Source organism: Moschus berezovskii, chromosome 18, assembly GCF_049115385.1.
Source record: "Moschus berezovskii isolate FMDL1 chromosome 18, NW_MosBer_1.0, whole genome shotgun sequence".
Lineage (NCBI taxonomy): Eukaryota > Metazoa > Chordata > Mammalia > Artiodactyla > Moschidae > Moschus > Moschus berezovskii.
The window spans coordinates 63868502-63888195 of record NC_142477.1 but is presented as its reverse complement, the minus strand read 5'-3'; the positions used below and the strand labels follow the sequence as shown (position 1 = coordinate 63888195).

Sequence of the window (19694 nt, the reverse complement as noted above, 5' to 3'; positions counted from 1 at the left end):
TTCACATGCTAGCAAGGTTATGCTCAAAATCCTATAAGCTAGTCTTCAGCAATATGTGAACCAAGAGCTTCCAGATATACAAGCTAGATTTAAAGGGCAGAGGAACCAGAGATCAAATTGCCAACATCACTTGGAACATAGAAAAAGCAAGGGAATTCCAGAAAAACATCTGCTTCATTCATAGCTAAAGCTTTTGCGTGAATCACAACAAACTGTGGAAAATTCTTCAAGGGGTGGGAATACCAGACCACCTTACTTGTCTCCTGAGAAACCTGTGTGCAGGTCAAGAAGCAGCAGTTAGAACCAGACATGAAACAACAGGCTGGTTCAAAACTAAGAAATGAGTTCGTCAAGGCTGTATATTGTCACCCTGCTTATTTAACTTATACGCAGAGTACATCATGTGAAAAGCCAGACTGGATGAATTACAGGCTGGGATCAAGATTGCTGGGAGAAGTATCAATAACCTCAGATATGCAGATGACACCACTCTAATAGCAGAAAGCAGAGAGAAACTAAAGTCTCTTGATGAGGGTAAAAGAGTGTGAAAAAGCTGACTTAAAACTCAACATTCAAAAAATTAAGATCATGGCATCCGTTCCCATCACTTCATGGCAAGTAGATGGGGAAAAAGTGAAAACAGTGGGAAATTTTATTTTCTTGGGCTCCAAAATTACTGCAGACAGTGACTGCAGCCATGAAATTAAAGGACACTTGCTCCTTGGAAGAAAAGCTATGACAAACCTAGTCTATTAAAAAGAAGAGACATCACTTTGCCGACAAGGTCTGATAATCAGAGCAACTACTGATTTTTCCAGTAGTCGTGTACAGATGTGAGAATTGGAGTATAAAGAAGGCTAACGCCAAAGAATTGATGTTTTCCAATTGTGGTGCTGGAGAAGACTCTTGGGAGTCCCTTGGACAGCAACAAGTTCAAACCATTCAATCCTAAAGGAAATCAACCCTGAATATTCATTGGAACAACTGATGCTGAAGCTGAAGCTCCAGTACTTTGGCCACCTGATGTGAAGAGCCAACTCATTGGACAAGACCTTGATGCAGGGAAGGGATGGAGGCAAAAGGAGAAATAGGCAGCAGATTGTTAGATAGCATCAACAATGGCCATGAATTTGAGCAAACTCTGGAAAATAGTGAAAGTCAGGGAAGCCTGACATTCCATAGTCCATGGGATTGCAGAGTCAGACACGGCCTAGTGACTGAACAATAGCAACAACAACATTGTGACTTCTGGCTGCCATATTGGACATTATAGCTGTGTATTAAGGCTAAGACCTCTTTATCCTAATTGCACAGGTTATTGTTTGCCTTTTAATGTTTTTCACATGTAAAAGTTTTAAATATTTATATATTTCAGTCTCTTAGTCATATCCGACTCTTTGGAACCCCATGAACCGCAGCACACCAGGCCTCCCCGTCCATCACCAACTCCCGGAGTCCACCCAAACCCACGTCTTTTGAGTCAGTGATGCCATCCAACCATCTCATCCTCTGTCATCCCCTTCTCCTCCTGCCCTCAATCTTTCCCAGCATCAGGGTCCTTTCCAGTGAGTCAGCTCTTCGCATCAGGTGGCCAAAGTATTGGAGTTTCAGCTTCAGCATCAGTCCTTCCAATGAACACCCAGGACTGATCTCCTTTCGGATGGACTGGTTGGACCTCCTTGCAGTCCAAGGGACTCTCAAGAGTCTTCTCCAGCACCACAGTTCAAAAGCATCAATTCTTCGGTGATCAGCTTTCTTTATAGTCCAACTCTCACATCCATATATGAACACTGGAAACATTTGTTTTTCTTTTCTTTTGAATTTTATTACAGTGTTTTTAGGCTGACAGCTCTGTTTACAGACTTGGCAGATAACTTCTAGTTTCTTATTTTTCCTTTACATTTAAATTTTATCATGCCAAGTCTATTTTGGTCACTGGTATAACCATTTGAATCAGTTTGAAGCTTTTCGTGACTGAGATTTATAAAAATTAACTTTTATTATTTAAGTACTTGGACTTGAAAGCAATCTTTATGTTAATTTGGTCCAATCTTTCATTGAGGTTTTTTTTTAATCGTCCTTAGGGTATTCATACTCTTCTGAGATGTCTGTTCTCCCCCACCTTTTCTTCTGTGGTTATTTCTGTTAGGAAATTCTTCCTTGTTGATGCTGATTTTGTTTTCCTCTAGTTTCTGTAGCTTCTCTCAGTTGACTTTATTTTTATTCTAATGGCAGTTACAGAATAACTGTGATTCTTCTTTTTCATGACAGTACCCTTACATTTTTGAACTTTGTTACTATGCTCATTTGAGTTCTTTTCTCCACATCAAATGTTCACAGCTTCTTCAGTTTTTCCTCACATAGTTCAGCTTTAAACCTTGCACTTTTGCTCTAAACTTTTCCGGTTTACCTGTATCTGTTACTGTGTACTTCCCAGAAGTTAACATATCTGGCACTGGCTTGAGTAAAACAGTCCTCTAGGGTTCTCATTTAATCTACTTCCAGATAAGAGTTATGTATTAGTGTTTTGTAGCATTCTTTATTAAATTTATATTTTGCTTTTGACTTATTGAATCCTATCTTCCGTTTTCACACACTCTATCCTGCCACTCAGTTGTATATTCATTTGACAGGTTCTTGTCCAACACCTGCTGTGCACCAGTGTTGTCTCAGGAGGTAAAGTTGGTTGTTTGGACTCAAATACAGGATCTTATATTTTATCCTTATAGAATTTTATGTCATTTCAGTCTTCTATTTATATGTTCCTTAATCGTTTGGGATAATTTGTAATGTATTTGCTTTTGGTCCTAGCTTCATGTCACCCACAAACTTGAGAAGAGCACCATGTATCAGATTGTATGAGTTATGGAGCCAGCTAGGGGAGCAGTCATGGGGAAGTAGTTAAGAACAGGGGTTCTAACCCACAATCTTCGAATTCTACTTTCTGGCTCTTCCACTTACATGTATGTGACCTTGAGCAAATTACCCTAACATCTTAGTTTCCCCATTGGTAAAATTTTGGATAATAGTATTTATCGTATCACATTGTTATAGAGATTAAATAGTACATATGAAGTGCTAGAATAGTGTCTAGTAAAGTGTTGTACACAGCAATAGCTATTATCAATATTGTTTATGTAATCTCGGGGTTTGCTTTAATTAGAATATGAAGAGAGATCCAAATTTTTTGGGATCCAAATATCTGAGTTACCAGTTATTTTTCTCTGAGTTACCAGTCTGGTAGTAATCCTGTTAAAATAGAAAAGAAATGATGTTAGTCTTATAGGACTTATTCTAAATTAATCTAGTGGGTTTTTTTTTTCCCATTTTTGGGGATCGCAAACATTTTTAGTGAAACTTTATGAAATTGAAAGTTTACAGTGAATATGCATATGTTCACACCAAGACTTTGCCACTAATATTTTAGTTTACTTGCTGTATCCCATTTATTCATCTATTTGTGCCTCTCTTATTTTTGATGCATTTCAAGGTAAACTGCAGCTACTGGTATACTTTCCCCTTAAATATTTTAGTATGCATATCATTAACTAGAGTTCAGTATTTTACATTCTTTTCTTTTGAGGTAAAATTTACATGCAATAAAAAGCACAAATCTTAACTATATGTTCACTGAGTATTGACAAGTGCATACACCTATATTACTCAACACCCCTGTCATGATAGTGAAAAATTACCATCAGCCCGGGAGGTTCCACCTGCCCTTCGGAGTCGGGTGCCTAAAACACTCACTAGAGAAGACTGTTGTTTTTCCATAGACAATATTTGTCTCTGTTAGAATCTCATAAAAAAGGAATCATACCATACATACCCTTGTGTATGAGACCTTTCTTGATCAACATAATGGTTTTGGCATTCAGTCCCATTGTTGTGTGGTTCTTTTTTTTTTAACTACGGAGTATTGGTTCTTTGAATGCATCACAGATTGTCTAGGCATTTTCCTATTCATAGGCACCCGGGCCGCCTTTAATTGTTGTTGTTGTTTTTGTATTATCCAGCACTTATAGTTGTTACCTTTGGGAGAGTTGGATCCATAAGGAATTTCATCTGGCCATACTGAAAGCCTACATTTTCTCTCTCCACAAAGAATTGTTTTACTGACCTGTTATAATAATTCAGGTCAGAAAAATAGAAAATCCAAATAATTTGTGGAGAATTAATTCCCCAAACTCTGCTTTTATTTGAATTTTATTGTTTGTAATCAGATGACTGGACAAGTTTTCATTTAGCATATGAAATCTTCAAATAAATACATTTAATACTGTCACAGAAGGTTATGACCATATATAAATGTTAATGGAAAATAGTAGATTATTTATAGAGCTCAGTAAGGCATATACTCTTAACCATAAATATGATGAATTGGAGGCAAAATGAATCATTTATTTCTAATGAGATTACCATTTGTTAATAGTCGTATGTTCACTAGTTCTGTAATAGGAGAAATTCTCGACAATTCCCATCTTGCATTTCATTTAATTATTGTTAAATTGAAATGAATAATTATGTTCCTTTTTTGCATTTGAGTAATATCTTCTTCCTTGAGAAGTTCAGTAATAGCATATGAAATTTAGTATTAAATAATTAGAAAACTTTATTTGTATTTTTATTACAAATATGAAAGCTTTAAGATTTTTTTAGACTCTGGTGGCTATAAATATCTCAGTAGCCTGTAGTCTTGCCAACTACTCCTTGCCATTTTTCTCAGCCAGCTGACTGCCAAAAGTTGGAAGCTTAGAATAGCAGATCTAAATCTTTCTTTTGATATTCATTTTCACAGTTTATTATTAATCAAAATAAATATTGTTTACATGTTAAACTTGCTAGAATGAACCAAAGTTTACTTTTTAATAAAGGTGATTTTTTTATATGTTGGAAAACAATCATTTGGTATATTTCTTAAGCATGTCTTTGTTTTCTAGACTTAATTGTCTATTTGGGGCCTTTTAGGATTCTAATTGGAGAAGGAAATGGCAACCCACTCCAGTACTCTTGCCTGGAAAATCCCATGGACGGAGGAGCCTGGTAGGCTGCAGTCCATGGGATCGCTAGGAGTCGGACACGACTGAGCGACTTCACTTTCACTTTCATGCATGGGAGAAGGAAATGGCAACCCACTCCAGTGTTCTTGCCTGGAGAATCCCAGGGACGCGGGAGCCTGGTGGGCTGCCGTCTCTGGGGTCGCACAGAGTCGGACACGACTGAAGTGACGTAGCAGCAGCAGGATTCTAATGATGCTTAAGGCTCAGCTCAGATACCAGGAAAACATGAATCCTTTCTTGAAAACTTATGATTTAGTTTTACTTTTTTGTCTATGTTCCTAGCACTTACCATGATGTAAAACTTACATAAGTTTATCATATATGTTCTGCCTTGTAATTATATGCATGCATGCTGTGAAGAAAGCTGATCGCCGAAGAATTGATGCTTTTGAACTGTGGTGTTGGAGAAGACTCTTGAGAGTCCCTTGGACTGCAAGGAGATCCAACCAGTCCATTCTAAAGGAGATCAATCCTGGGTGTTCATTGGAAGGACTGACGCTAAAGCTGAAACTGCAATACTTTGGCCACCTCATGCGACGAGTTGACTCACTGGAAAAGACTCTGATGCTGGGAGCGATTGGGGGTAGGAGGAGAAGGGGACAACAGAGAGTGAGGTGGCTGGATGGCATCACTGACTCGATGGACATGAGTTTGAGTGAACTCCGGGAGTTGGTGATGGACAGGGAGGCCTGGCGTGCTGTGGTTCATGGGGTCGCTAAGAGTCGGACACGACTGAGTGACTGAACTGAACTGAACTGAACTGATGCATGTTCAGTCGCTTCAGTTGTGTATGACTTTTTGCCATCCTATGGACTATAGCCCACAAGGCCCCTCTGTCCATGGGATTCTCCAGGCAAGAATACTGGCATGGGTTGCCATACCCTCCTCCAGGGGATTTTCCCAACCCAGGGATCGAACTAGCATCTCCTCTGTCTCCTGCATTGCAGGCGGATTCTTTACCACTGAGCCACCAGGGAAGCCCCAATTAAATGCATGCTTGTTTACTTCAGCTGAGGGGCAGATATTGTATCTTGTATCTATTCGTATTCCCTATAGTACTCAGCACTGTACCTTACCAGAGTTTAGCCAGTTTTTGTCGGATGCATGGAAGACTGTAGAAGAAATATAAAGAATTTCCAGTGATGTTAAAGTGACCAGACACTTAGATTAACACTTGTATACATAAAACAGCAAATGATTTACAGGTCTAAAACATTTCCAAGTACTTTATAATATGAAATGGTATTTCACATGAAACTGGCTAGTTTTCTGTTTTCCATCCCTGAAGAGTATAGATCTTTCTCAACTTGTGATGTTACATCCCAGTAAACTTGGACATGTCATAAGTCGAAGATGCATTTAATGCACCTAATTTACTGACCATTTTAGCCTGTCCTACTTTAAACATGCTCAGAACGCTTATATCAGTCTCACAGTTGGGTAGAATCATCTAACACAAAGCCTATTTTATAGTAAAAGTGTTGAATGTCTTGTGTAATTTTTTGAATACTGTACTGAAAGTGAAAAGCAGAATGGTTGCATGGGTACAGAATGGTTGTAAGTTTATCAGCTGCTTACCCTCATGATCACAGGGTTGACTGGGAGCTGAAGCTCGCTGTCACTGCCCAGGGTCACGAGGGAGTTTCATATCACATATCACTAGCCCAGGAAAGGATCAAAATTAAAAATTTGAAGTATAGTTTCTACTGTATGGGTATTGCTTTTGCCTCATTGTAAAGTCAAAAATTGTAAGTTAAACCATCGTAAATCAGGGGCCATCTGTATTCTTAAAGGGTTTTGTTTCTACAACCTCATGGATAAGTACATTACCTTACCCAGAGTCGTGTCATGTTTTTGGGATAGATACATGGTTGAATGCCTGAAGCAATACATAATTGAAAAAGAGAAGGAGCATGATGAAAAAAAATTATCGGGAAGGCCTCTCACGTGATGGGAATTTGAGTTGAAGGTGGATTTGATGGACAGGTAGAACAAGGGTAAACAGAGGAGAGGGGAATGTATTTTATGCTGGAGAGCATAGTTTAACAGGAAAATTAAAAAGTATCAGGTTGTTGTACCAAAGAATGCTTAGAGACAGCATGAGCTCCCAGAAAGATGGAAATGGAGACCACATTGTTATACATTTTTTTTTCTTCCACCTCCATAAGCAGCATGTAGTCATTAGGTTCCCTGGGACTTGGAATTAAAAATATCAGGAAAGAGAAGGAGCATGATGGAGAAAATTTATCTGGAAGGCCTCTCACTTGATGGGAATTTGAGTTGAAGGTGGATTTGATGGTTTGTTGAACTTGGAGTTGAATCTCGGTTAAGCCACTAACTAGCTGTGTGACCTTGGGTAGCCTTACTAAACCTTCTTGAGCCTCAATATCCTCACTTGTAAAATAGAGGTAATACTAACCATTTCATAGAGTAGTTGTAAGGAGGAAATATATACACACACATACATATATATAGTTATAGGCTTTCAATATTTGTTTCTTTCAAAACCAGTATAATTCCTAGCTGTAAGAATAGGTTTCTGCTGTTATATATATATATATATATAATATACAGTATGTGAAATGTTTAAATACCTGTAAATTTTTTTCTGCCTATTTTTTCCTATAAAAGAGCACAAGTTATATTCATGCTCTTGCTCTGACAAGATAATGAAAGTGAGGGTGTCTGAAAACATGATGACGCCAGCTGCTTTGTTCTGCTGGAGTTTCTTTAGTTATGCCCTGATAATCAGACAGCAGGTCCAGAGAGAGCAGACCACATTGTTATTCAGTTCAGACACTGATGTGTTTGGCTGCATCTCACAGAAGATTCAGATATAGCCTGACTTCTGTCCTTTCCTAGTTGGAGATTCAGACGCCGCTCCTCTTTCTTTTGTGAAGTGCACAGATCTTTCATCTCAGCTTGCAGTTTGTGATCTAAAACTCAAGCTATCAGGATTGAAATACAGTCACACTCTTTCTTTCTGCCCATTCTTTCTTTCTGATTCTCTGTGCTTTATTCCCTGTTACCAGTATCTGAAGGTAAGTATCAGGGAATCTTCCTCTTTGTTTTCTTTCATCATACACCTCCCAAGTAGCTCATTTGCTCCTTCCTTCATTTGCATTCAGATTCTTAACTTTTGCCAAACTAGTACACTAGTAACTGCAGTTGGCTTCCCATTTCCATTCTCTACTCCAGTCTTCTGCCAAAAGGATTGTTTTAAAATATGAAATTAATCATCCAACTCTTGCTTTGTGTTCACTAGTTCCAAATTACCAACATGATCAAAATTGAGCTTCTCTGAATGACTCTTCAGATCTTTTATAGTATAGGCTGTCTCTTTTCTTTTAACTTTATTATCCTCACTTTTCTTACCCCATCCTTTTTCTTTATTCTCTGTGTACATGTAATGTGAAATTTACTGACTTCCTAAAAATGCCATGTTAGGATATCTCTTCATGCTTTTATGTGCTACTTCCTCTGCATAGAATATTTCCTGCCTTATCTAATTGGTCAAATGCTAGTCATCCTTCAAGACCCAGTTAGATGTTGCATATTTTGGGAAGACTTTTCTTAATTTCTTCTCTCCTCAACCTCCCCTTCTCTGCCGTGGCCTATGGAGTGGTGCTATCCAATATGGTAGCTCCTAGCCACAGTTGGTTATTCAAATATAAATTAATTACAATTAGTAAAATAAAATATACAGTTCCTTAATTGCACTAACATGTTCAAATGTTCTTTAGTCATACGTGGCTAGGGACTTCTGTATTGGGCAGCACTTGTCTATTACAGAAAGTTCTATTAGACAGAAAGAACTTGTCTATTACAGAAAGTTCTGTTAGACAGCTCTGCATAGGGTTAACCATACCTTACTCTATGTTACCTCTTCCTTTAATATTTCCATTGTTGCATTTACCATATTGTTTATTTATTTACATATCTATTTCCCTATTAGAGAGTGAATGTTTAGAGGGCAAAGATATATCCTCTCCATTTCTGTATATTTGATTTTGAGCTGTGTTAACATATTGTAGGTATTCAACGAAATTTTGAGTTGAATTGATTCAGTGAATTTTAGAAGGCAGAACTGCCTCTAGTTGAAGACTTCTAACAGTGAGAGAGCCACGTGGCAGCATATTGCATATATATATTCGTAAAGAATATTTATTATATATAGTATTTTTATTTATGTTTATTAATTTAGGTAAATGAATTTAAACCAATTTAAGCTTACTTCTAGTTAATGAACATCTATATATGTTTACCCTAGAGATAACAGTAGCTAGTGTTTTGCCATGTTTGCTTCCTCTGTCTCTCTTTGTCTTTTTTTCTCTATAGGTGTATGTACACACAGAAATTTCTTGCTGATCCTAACTTCTTCAGTTGTACTTCGTAAGAATAAGATATACTCTGTATAACTGTCTTATCATTCACATGTAAGAAAATTAGCATTAATATTGAAATTTCTTCAGTTGTTCCCCAAATACCATCTATAGCTATGTTTTTGATTCAGAATCCAATCAAGAATCATGCATTGCTTTTTTTTAATGTCACTTCAGTCTCTTTTAATCTGGAAAGTATCCCTGTCTTTTTTGATTATGTTTCATGACAGAAGCCTACATAAATGATTATGTATACCATTTATTACATTATATTAGGAGGCCCATAATTTCAAATAGTCCTGTTGATAGTGATTCTGAGTTTGATATCTTAAGGTGGTGACTACCATGCCTTTCTATTACTCTTTTTTTTTTAAAATTTTGACTGTGCCAGGTCTTAGTTGTGGCATGTGGGATCTAGTTCCTTGACCAGGGATCGAACATGGGTCCTATGCATTGGAAATGCAAAGTCTTAGCCACTTGACTACCAGGGAAGTCCCTCTATTACTCTTTTATAATTAAAAATATGGGGTGCTTCCTCAAGATAGCTGAGTACGAAGACTCTGAACTCACCTCCTCCCAGTGGTATACGAAAATTAGAACTACTAATAGAGCGAATATATAAGAGGATGACCTGAATATTAGCAGAAAAGATATAAAGTAAAGATACAAAGAAGGAGGGGTGGAAATGTGATACAGGCAGAATCTAGGTCAATGACCCACAAGCAGGAAAGATATTATAATTGCAGAGGTCCTCCCCAAGGAGTGAGGGGTCCAAGTCCTACCTTGGGCTCCTCACCCAGAGGTCCTGGACAAGCATGGTGAGTCACCAGAAAAGTCTGGCTTTGAAAACTAGCAGGGATTGCGTTCAGGAGAGCCGGAACACTCTAGGAAAGAGAGGCTCTACTTTTAATGGGTGCAAGTAAAATCTAACAGTCTCCAAGTCCCAGTGCAGAGGCAGTAGTTCGAAGGGAGCTGGGTTAGATCCACTTGAATGATCTTGAAGAGCCTCTAAAGACTGAACTAGATAGAAGTAGAAAATATGAACAGACCAATTACTATCAATGGAATTGAATCAGCAATTAAAAACAACAACAACAAAACACCTCCCAGCAAACAAAAGCCCAGGACAAGGTGACTTTTCAGGTGAATTGTATAAAATATTTAAAGAAGAGTTGACACCTACCGTCAAAGATTTGAAGAGGAAGAAATACTTCTGAACTTATTTTATGAGACCAGCATTGCCCTGATACCAAAACTAGACAAAGACGCTACAGAAAAAGAAAATTATAGGCCAGTCTCATTGATGATGTTAAGCACAGCACAGCATACCACTGATGAACATAGATGCAAAAATTCTCAGCAAAATATTAGCTATTTGAATTCAGCAATACATTAAAAGAATCATACGTCACAATCAAGTGGGATTTATCCCAATGCAGCAAGGATGGTTAAATATTTGCAAATCAGTCAATGTGTTACACCACTGAAGATAAAACTCAGCAAATTGAAGAATAAAAGTCAAATGGCCATCTCAACAGATGCAGAAAGAGCTTTTGACAAAATTCAACGTCCATTTATGATAAAAGCTTACAACAAAGTGGGTATAGAGAGAACATACCTCAACATAATTAAAGCCATCTGTGGCAAACCCATAGCCAGCATCATCTTCAGTGGTGAAAAGCTGAAAGCATTTCTTCTAAAATCAGGAACAAGACAAGGACTTGTTTATATTACCACTTTTATTCAACATAGTTTTGGAGGTCCTAGCCAGAGCAATCAGACAAGAAAAAGAAATAATGGGAATCTGAATTGGAAAATAACAAGTAACACTGTTACTGTTTACAGATGACATGATATTGTATATAAAAAACCCTCAAGACGCCATTAAAATCTACTGTAACTAATAAATGAATTCATTAAAGTTGCAGAATACAAAATTAATATATATAAATTGGTTGCATTTCTATACACTACAGACAGACTAACAAAAAGAGAAATTAAGAAAACAATCCAATTTAGAGTTGCATAAAAAAAATTAAAAAGCCACCTGCAATGCAGGAGACCCAGGTTCAATCCCTGGGTCAAGAAGATCCCCTGGAGAAAAGAATAGCAACCCACTCCAGTATTTTTGCCTGGAGAATCCCATGGACAGAGGAGCCTAATAGGCTACAGTTCACAGGGTCGCAAAGAGTCAGACACAACTGAAGTGACTTAGCATGCAAAAAAGAATAAAATACTTAGGAATATTTCTAACTAAGGAGATAAAAGACCTGTACTCAGAAAACTATAAGACACTGGTGAAAGAAATTGAAGATGACACTAACAGATGGAAAGATACACTCTGCTCATGGATTAGAAGAATTAATACTGTTATGGCAGAAAGTGAAGAGGAACTAAAAAGCCTCTTGATAAAAGTGAAAGAGGAGAGTGAAAAGGTTGGCTTGAAGCTCAACATTCAGAAAACAAAGATCATGGCATCTGGTCCCATCACTTCGTGGGAAATAGATGGGGAAACAGTGGAAACAGTGTCAGACTTTATTTTGGGGGGCTCCAAAATCACTGCAGATGCTGATTGCAGCCATGAAATTAAAAGACGCTTACTCCTTGGAAGGAAAGTTATGACCAACCTTGATAGTATATTAAAAAGCAGAGACATTACTTTGCCAACAAAGGTCCGTCTAGTCAAGGCTATGGTTTTTCCAGTGGTCACGTATGGATGTGAGAGTTGGACTGTGAAGAAAGCTGATCGCCGAAGAATTGATGCTTTTGAACTGTGGTGCTGGAGAAGACTCTTGAGAGTCCCTTGGACTGCAAGGAGATCCAACCAGTCCATTCTAAAGGAGATCAATCCTGGGTGTTCATTGGAAGGACTGATGCTAAAGCTGAAACTGCAATACTTTGGCTACCTCATGCGACGAGTTGACTCACTGGAAAAGACTCTGATGCTGGGAAGGATTGGGGGTGGGAGGAGAAGGGGATGACAGAGAATGAGATGGCTGGATGGCATCAGCGACTCGATGGACATGAGTTTGAGTGAACTCCGGGAATTGGTGATGGACAGGGAGGCCTGGCGTGCTGTGATTCATGGGGTCGCAAAGAGTCGGACACGACTGAGTGACTGAACTGAACTGAACTGAAAATGATCATTCTACTCAAGGCAATCTACAGATTCAGTACAATCCCTATTAAAATAACAGTGACAATTTCTACAGAACTAGAACAAATAATTCTAAAATTTGTATGGAAACACAAAAGACCCCAAATAGCCAAATCATTCTTGAGAGAAAAAGAACAAATCTGGAGGCATCATGCTGCCTGTTTTCAAACTATTCTACAAAGTGAAAGTAATTAAAACAGTATGGTGCTGGCACAAAACCAGACGCAAATCAATGAAACAGAAAAGAGCCCAGAAGTAAGCCCACACTTACATGGTCAGTTAATCTACAACAGAGAAAGTAAGAATACACAATGGAGAAAAGACAGACTCTTTAATAAATTGTATTGGGAAAACTGGATACCAACATGCAAAAGCATGAAACTGAACCAGTTTCTCACATTATGTGTGTGTTTAGTCACTCAGTCGTGTCTGACTTTTGTGACCCCACAGACTGTAGCCCACTAGGTTCCTGTGTCCGTGGAATTCTCCAGGCAAGAATACTGGAGTGGGTTGCCATTCCCTTCTCCAGGGGATCTTCCCAATACGGGAATCGAACCCGGGTCTCTTGCACTGTAGGCAGATTCTTTACCATCTGAGACACCAGGGAAGCCCAAACAAAAGGTAATGGAAGAAAAATTTAAAAACAGAGACAATCTGCAAAAAATACCAGAGTTGGTTCTTTCAGTGTATGAATACCAGAGGAAGATTGGCAAGAAAAAAATTTTTGTGAGATTAAAGGTGGGGGAGAAAGCAATCAGGAGTAAAACAGAGAACTACAGATACAGTCAGAATTTTTTAAAAACCTTAAGTGAATATAAGTATTATGAACCTTGGACAAAATGGGCAGTTTCCTAAAAGTTGTTGCTTACGAAATCTGACTCAAGAAGAAATAGCAATTTTCACACTACATGCAAAAATAAACTCAAAATGAATCCAAGACTTAAATGTAAGACTTGAAATCGTGAAAATCCTCAAAGAAAACATGGGTAGTACACTGTTTGATATCAGTCTTAGCAATATTTTTTGGCATCTATCTCCTCATGCTAGGGAAATAAAAGCAAAATAAACAAATGGGGCTGTATTAAACTAAACATTTGTTACAGACCAGAGGATATGATGGAAGTGACTTAGCATGCAAAAAAGAGTAAAATACTTAGGAATAATTCTAACTGCAAAATGAAGAGGCAGCCTGCTGAATGGAAGAAGAGACATGCAAACTCTTGGTTTATCAGATAATTGCTTACTGTATACAAGAAACTCATACAATACAACATCATGAAAGCAACCAACCAAGTGGACAGAGGACCTGAATAAATATTTTTCTGAAGAAGACACAGTTGGCCAAGAAACACATGAAAAGTTACTCAACATCGCTAATCATTATGTAAATGCAAATCAAAACCACAATGGTTTTGAATGGCTATCAGCAAAAGGACAGCATATAACAAGTGTTGGTGAGGGAGTATACAAGGGGGAATTCTCATGCACTGTTTATGGGTGTGTAATTTGGTATAGCCACTCTGTAAAACAGTATGGAAGTTTCTCAAAAAAATAAAAACAGAACTACTATACAGTCCACCAATTTCAGTTCTAGGTGTTTATCCGAAGAAAAACAGTAATTTGCGGAGATGAAGCCCAGTATTCATTATATTACTAGCATTATATACAGTCCCCAAGATATTGAAGTAACCTAAGTATCCATTGATAGATGAATGGACAAAGAAGATATGGTTTTATATATATACATTGGAATATTATTCAGCCATAAATACTCCTAAATCTTGCCATTTGCAACAATTTGGCTAGATCTAGAGGGTGGCATCAGGTACCATCACTTCATGGGAAATAGATGGGGAAACAGTGGAAACAATGTCAGACTTTATTTTTTGGGCTCCAAAATCACTGCGGATGCTGATTGCAGCCATGAAATTAAAAGACGCTTACTCCTTGGAAGGAAAGTTATGACCAACCTAGATAGTATATTGAAGAGCAGAGACATTACTTTGCCAACAAAGGTCCGTCTAGTCAAGGCTATGGTTTTTCCAATGGTCATGTATGGATGTGAGAGTTGGACTGTGAAGAAAGCTGATCGCCGAAGAATTGATGCTTTTGAACTGTGGTGCTGGAGAAGACTCTTGAGAGTCCCTTGTACTGCAAGGAGATCCAACCAGTCCATTCTAAAGGAGATCAATCCTGGGTGTTCATTGGAAGGACTGATGCTAAAGCTGAAACTGCAATACTTTGGCCACCTCATGCGACGAGTTGACTCACTGGAAAAGACTCTGATGCTGGGAAAGGTTGGGGGCGGGAGGAGAAGGGGACTACAGAGAATGAGATGGCTGGATGGCATCACCGACTCGATGGACATGAGTTTGAGTGAACTCTGGGAGTTGATGATGGACAGGGAGGCCTGGCGTGCTGTGATTCATGGGATCGCAAAGAGTCGGACACGACTGAGCGACTGAACTGAGAGGGTATCAAATAAGTGAAATAAGTCAGACAGAGACAAACATAGTATGATCTCACTTATATGTGGAATATAAAAATCAAATAAGCAAACAATATAAGAATACATAGATACAGAGAACAAATGGGTGTTTGCCAGAGGGGAGTGGAATGATGGGTTGGGTGAAATAGATGAAGGGAATTAAGAGGTGCAAACTTCTAATTATAAAGTAAATAAGCCAGAGGATATAATATACAGCCTAAAGAATATGGTATATAATTTTGTCATAACTTTGTACAGGGATGGTTGTATACTAGAATTATTGTGATCATTTCATAACAAATATAAATGTTGAAATCACTATGTAGTTCAGCTGAAACATAAAATTGTACATCAACTGTATTTCAGTTAAAAAAAGGAAAAAATTATATGGTCAAATCATGTTAATATCCTGTCCACCAACAATCTTTTACTAAGTGTTTTGTCATCCATTCATGAAGTGTCCCTGAATCATTATTACATAAATGGTTACAAAATAGTGATTTTCTAATTTTGTCTTTTCCTTTACATATAATTCCTCCCGTATTTCTATAAAGAGTTTTCTTTCCTTTTCACCTTTCTCAGCTTCTCTCTTCCTTTGTCTTCCCAAAGTATCATATGGACTCATGAATTTTAAAAAATCCACTAATGAGTGTGTTCTAATAAATTACCTACTTATCATTTTGACCCTTAAATTATCCTGTATTTGTCTAGTGGGAGCCCTTTAAACTGGTTGTCCTTTTATATACCTTCATTTGTTTTTGAACACTTTCTTGCTTTCTGGGAGAACAAAGTATTCCAGATATGCCTTGTACTTTCTCTGCCCTTACACCTGGCTCAGCTTATTTCTGCAAGGAACTCCTTTTAGTGGAGAATTGTATTTAGAAACCAAGATCTGGTTGCCAGGCATGATGGCTTCTACTGAAACGTTAGTGCTTCTGGTCCTTCCAAAGGACAGAGCTAGAACATAATTATTTTTGAAAAGAGACATCATTTTATCCAGATGTTCTCAGTTCACATCTAGCGTCACAGAGATTTTCCTTATTTTCCCTCATTTTGTGTTTGTGTCTCTCTCCAGAGGAGAGCTCTGCTTTCCAACAGCAACAGTGTACTTACTGATAAGCTCTATTCTTCAACTGGTATTGGCTTTCCCAGATGGTTCATTGGTAAAGAATCTGCCTGCCAATGCAGGAGAGGCAGGAGACGTAGGTTCCATCCCTGGGTCAGGAAGGTCCCCTGGAGGAGGAAATGGCAACCTACTCGGTTCTAGTATTCTTGCCTAGAAAATCCCATGGGCAGAGGAGCCCGGCGGGCTACAGTCCGTGGGTTGCAAAGAGTTGAACATGACTGAGCGCACACACATGCTGTCTACATGCTCTAACAGGTTTACCTAAGGAAACTTCAGAATTTCTTTGCAATTTACTTTTTGTTCTTAGAATGCATCTTACTAAGGCTGTATATGCAGGATACTGTGTTTGAGTTACTTGAATTCTTGCTTTTGATATATAATTAGGGTTATTTGCTTCTGTTTTATTCTGTTTGAAGGTTTACTTTTTCATCCTTTTTAAAGTGTCATTCTCGCTTCTCTCCCATCTACCCCATTGCCAACCATCCTCTAGAAGATGAGCATGAGGCTTTTAATATATGTCTGACTTCTGAGTCATCTAAACATTTTTCGTAAAATTGAACTAAAAAAGAATGTTAAAAAATGATGACTTTGTAGCCTTAATAATGTCCTTTGCATTATGTCTATTATTAATGTTTCTATAACAGCTTTCTTTTGCTTGGTTTTTAGTTTACCTCATTGTCTTTTCAGTCCCTTTAACTTCAACTTGTGTGTGCTTATTTTGTAAGTGATATGTATACAGTTTGAGAAATTGATGTTTACCTAGGCAATTTTGTTGTTACTTATATATTTGAATTTTTTCTGCTAGCTTATATTTTGGTTTGTTCTCCCTCTCCTTCGCTGTTTTCTCTTTTGCTTTCTATTATATTGATTGTTATTTTTACTTGATTTTTTCTAATTATTTGGAAGTGATAGTATTCTATATCTTTTCTTTTAATTTTTTTTTTTAAACAGTGGCAGGTTTTTTTTTTTTTTTTCCAAATTTTATTTATTTATTTTTGGCTGTGCTGGGTCTTCATTACTGCGAGGGCTTTTCTCTACTTGGGGAGAGCAGGGGCTAATCTTCAGTTGTGGTGCCGGAGCTTCTCACGCAGGCTTCAGTGATTGTGGCTCTGGGGTTCCAGAGCTCAGGCTCAGAAGTTGTGCACGGGTTTAGTTTCCCATGGCATGTGGGATCTTCCTGGATCAGGGATCGAACTTGCATCTCCAGCATTGGCAGGCAGATTCTGTACCACTGAGCCATTAGGGAAGCCCTTAATGGTCATTTTTAATGGACATTCTTGTCATCCTGTTAGTTCTGTAGTGAGTATTCAGTCAAATGAACCCATGCCGATTTTTTACCTGAACCGCCCAAACAGGTTTGTTGAATTGTCTACTATCATATTTATATTTTTTAACTCAAGCAAAGAAGACTATGTTTATTTTTTCAAATTTTATAATCTTAGTTTGAGAAGTAGTCTCATTCATGCAGTGTAAACAAAAGTTGATGGAAATCTGAAGTCACTACAGCCTTTCTTTTATAGTCCGCTAGCCCTCAGCCTCCCTTCCCCACCAGAATATAATTATGATTACTGTTCTGTCCATTGTGTCTAGAAAAGTACATATGCATTAGCTTGCCCTTAACAGATAGATTAGTTGAGTGAATAAAGTAGAAATACTTAGTCTGGAGGAGAAGGTATGGGGTAATGGTTGGGATGGAGGGCAGGAGACATTATGGAATCATTCAGTCTGAAGGACTTACAGTCCTTAATCACTCTGAGAGTCTATGCTAAGTAGATTGAATACATACATTGCCATACTCAATTTACAGTCATATTTAGGCACATAGGTTAAGTTTCATTTTTCATCTTTGACTTGTAGATGATCTTAACCTATGTGATCATTTAACAGCACAACACTCTGAGTGGCCATTCACAGCCATCACTCTGTATGCCTCCCAAGTAATCCCAAACGTCCTGGTGTTTTCAGTTTTCTGTTTGGGCAAATTAGAAGGCAGGTAAACCAGTTGTAGGGTTCTCATATTTTATCTTTTCTATAGCAAAGCAAACTGGGGGAAGCAAAATACATATTTTCTCTGAATTTTGTTTCTGAATTTTCACTTGATTATAGAATTATCTTAGTTTGATTTAGATATTTACTGGGAGTGATACGCAAATTGGGACAAGGAAAATATAGTTTTATTAGTGCCTGGAAATCTAAATTAGTGCCTTGAATGCGTCTTATAATAAAAATCTCTTCTCTTTCTCTTAGGGCTGCTGCTCAGAGTAAATTAGGTCACTACACAGATGCAATAAAGGATTGTGAAAAAGCAATAGCGATTGATTCAAAGTACAGCAAGGCCTATGGGAGAATGGGGTAAGTTTTGGGAGAATGTTCAAAATACTACCAAGTAGTATCAGATATGCTGTTCTTAATGGCTTGGTTTTGAATTTCCTGCTTCATATTGCACCCTCTGGACTAATAAGATAAATATAACACTGAGGGAGGAAATGATTGCAATTCTGTCTTGGAAGGGACATGATTAGTGTATGATGAATGGGTGGTTGTTGGAGAAAATCATAACAACCGTACTGAGTAGACCTACTTCATATTCAAGGCTACAAATCTCAAGCACACAGTATTTTGACAGCTAATCCTACTACACTTCTAAATTCACCTTACCCCTCTCTGAGTTGATTGTTTCATACATACTCTTTTCAAGTTTCCACTGCATTTTCCATGGTCCTCTCAACCTTTTACTAAACTGATAAAATAGCTGCATTTAAAAAAAATTCATCTTCTTACTTGCAAATCTACCAATTTACCCACATGTGTATTTGCACAGATAGCCTTTTTTCCCTATTCAAATGGAAGGGGTCTTATCTAAGACTGAGGGCTTCCCTGGTGGCTTAGAGGTTAAAGCGTCTGCCTCCAATGCGGGAGACCCGGGTTCGATCCCTGGATCGGGAAGCTCCCCTGGAGAAGGAAACGGTAACCCACTCCGGTATTCTTGCCTGGAGAATCCCATGGATGGAGAAGCCTGGTAGGCTACAGTCCACGGGGTCGCAAAGAGTCGGACACGACTGAGCGATGGAATGGAATGGAATTAGTCTTAGCATCACTCATGCTTTAGATCTCATGCCTTTGTACCAAGGACTTTACACTTGTAATCATCTCCTGTATCTTCTAGAATACCAGTTTTCTCATCTCTAACAGTGATAATGACTACATACGAAAAGATCATAAAAAAATCACCTGTTAGAACCCTCCTTTTACCCAGCTACATCATTCCTCTGTTCCTCTTTCTCTGCAGAGCCCCTCATAGTTGTCTGTACTTGCTGTCAGGTCTTTATCATCTCATATTCTTTTAGCTCACTCCAGTAGGACATTTATCTGTATCACTCTGTGGAGAACTCTATTCAAGGTCACCAGTTGTCCATATTTTTTCAAGGTCAGTTTATTTCTGTAGTCTCATCCTACCCCATCTTTTAGTATGTGGCATGAT

The 19694-nt window shown here is 38.1% G+C and overlaps 1 protein-coding gene across 2 annotated transcripts in view; it reads left to right on the top strand.

Moving 5' to 3' along the window:
* Positions 1 to 19694, top strand: part of SGTB (small glutamine rich tetratricopeptide repeat co-chaperone beta) — a 48311-nt gene that overhangs the window by 20183 nt on the left and 8434 nt on the right. For both annotated transcript variants that reach the window (XM_088827730.1, XM_055421984.2), the window contains exon 6: positions 18461 to 18565. In XM_088827730.1, coding sequence (XP_088683856.1) covers positions 18461 to 18565 — 105 coding nt within the window. The remainder of the gene's footprint in view (positions 1 to 18460; positions 18566 to 19694) is intronic.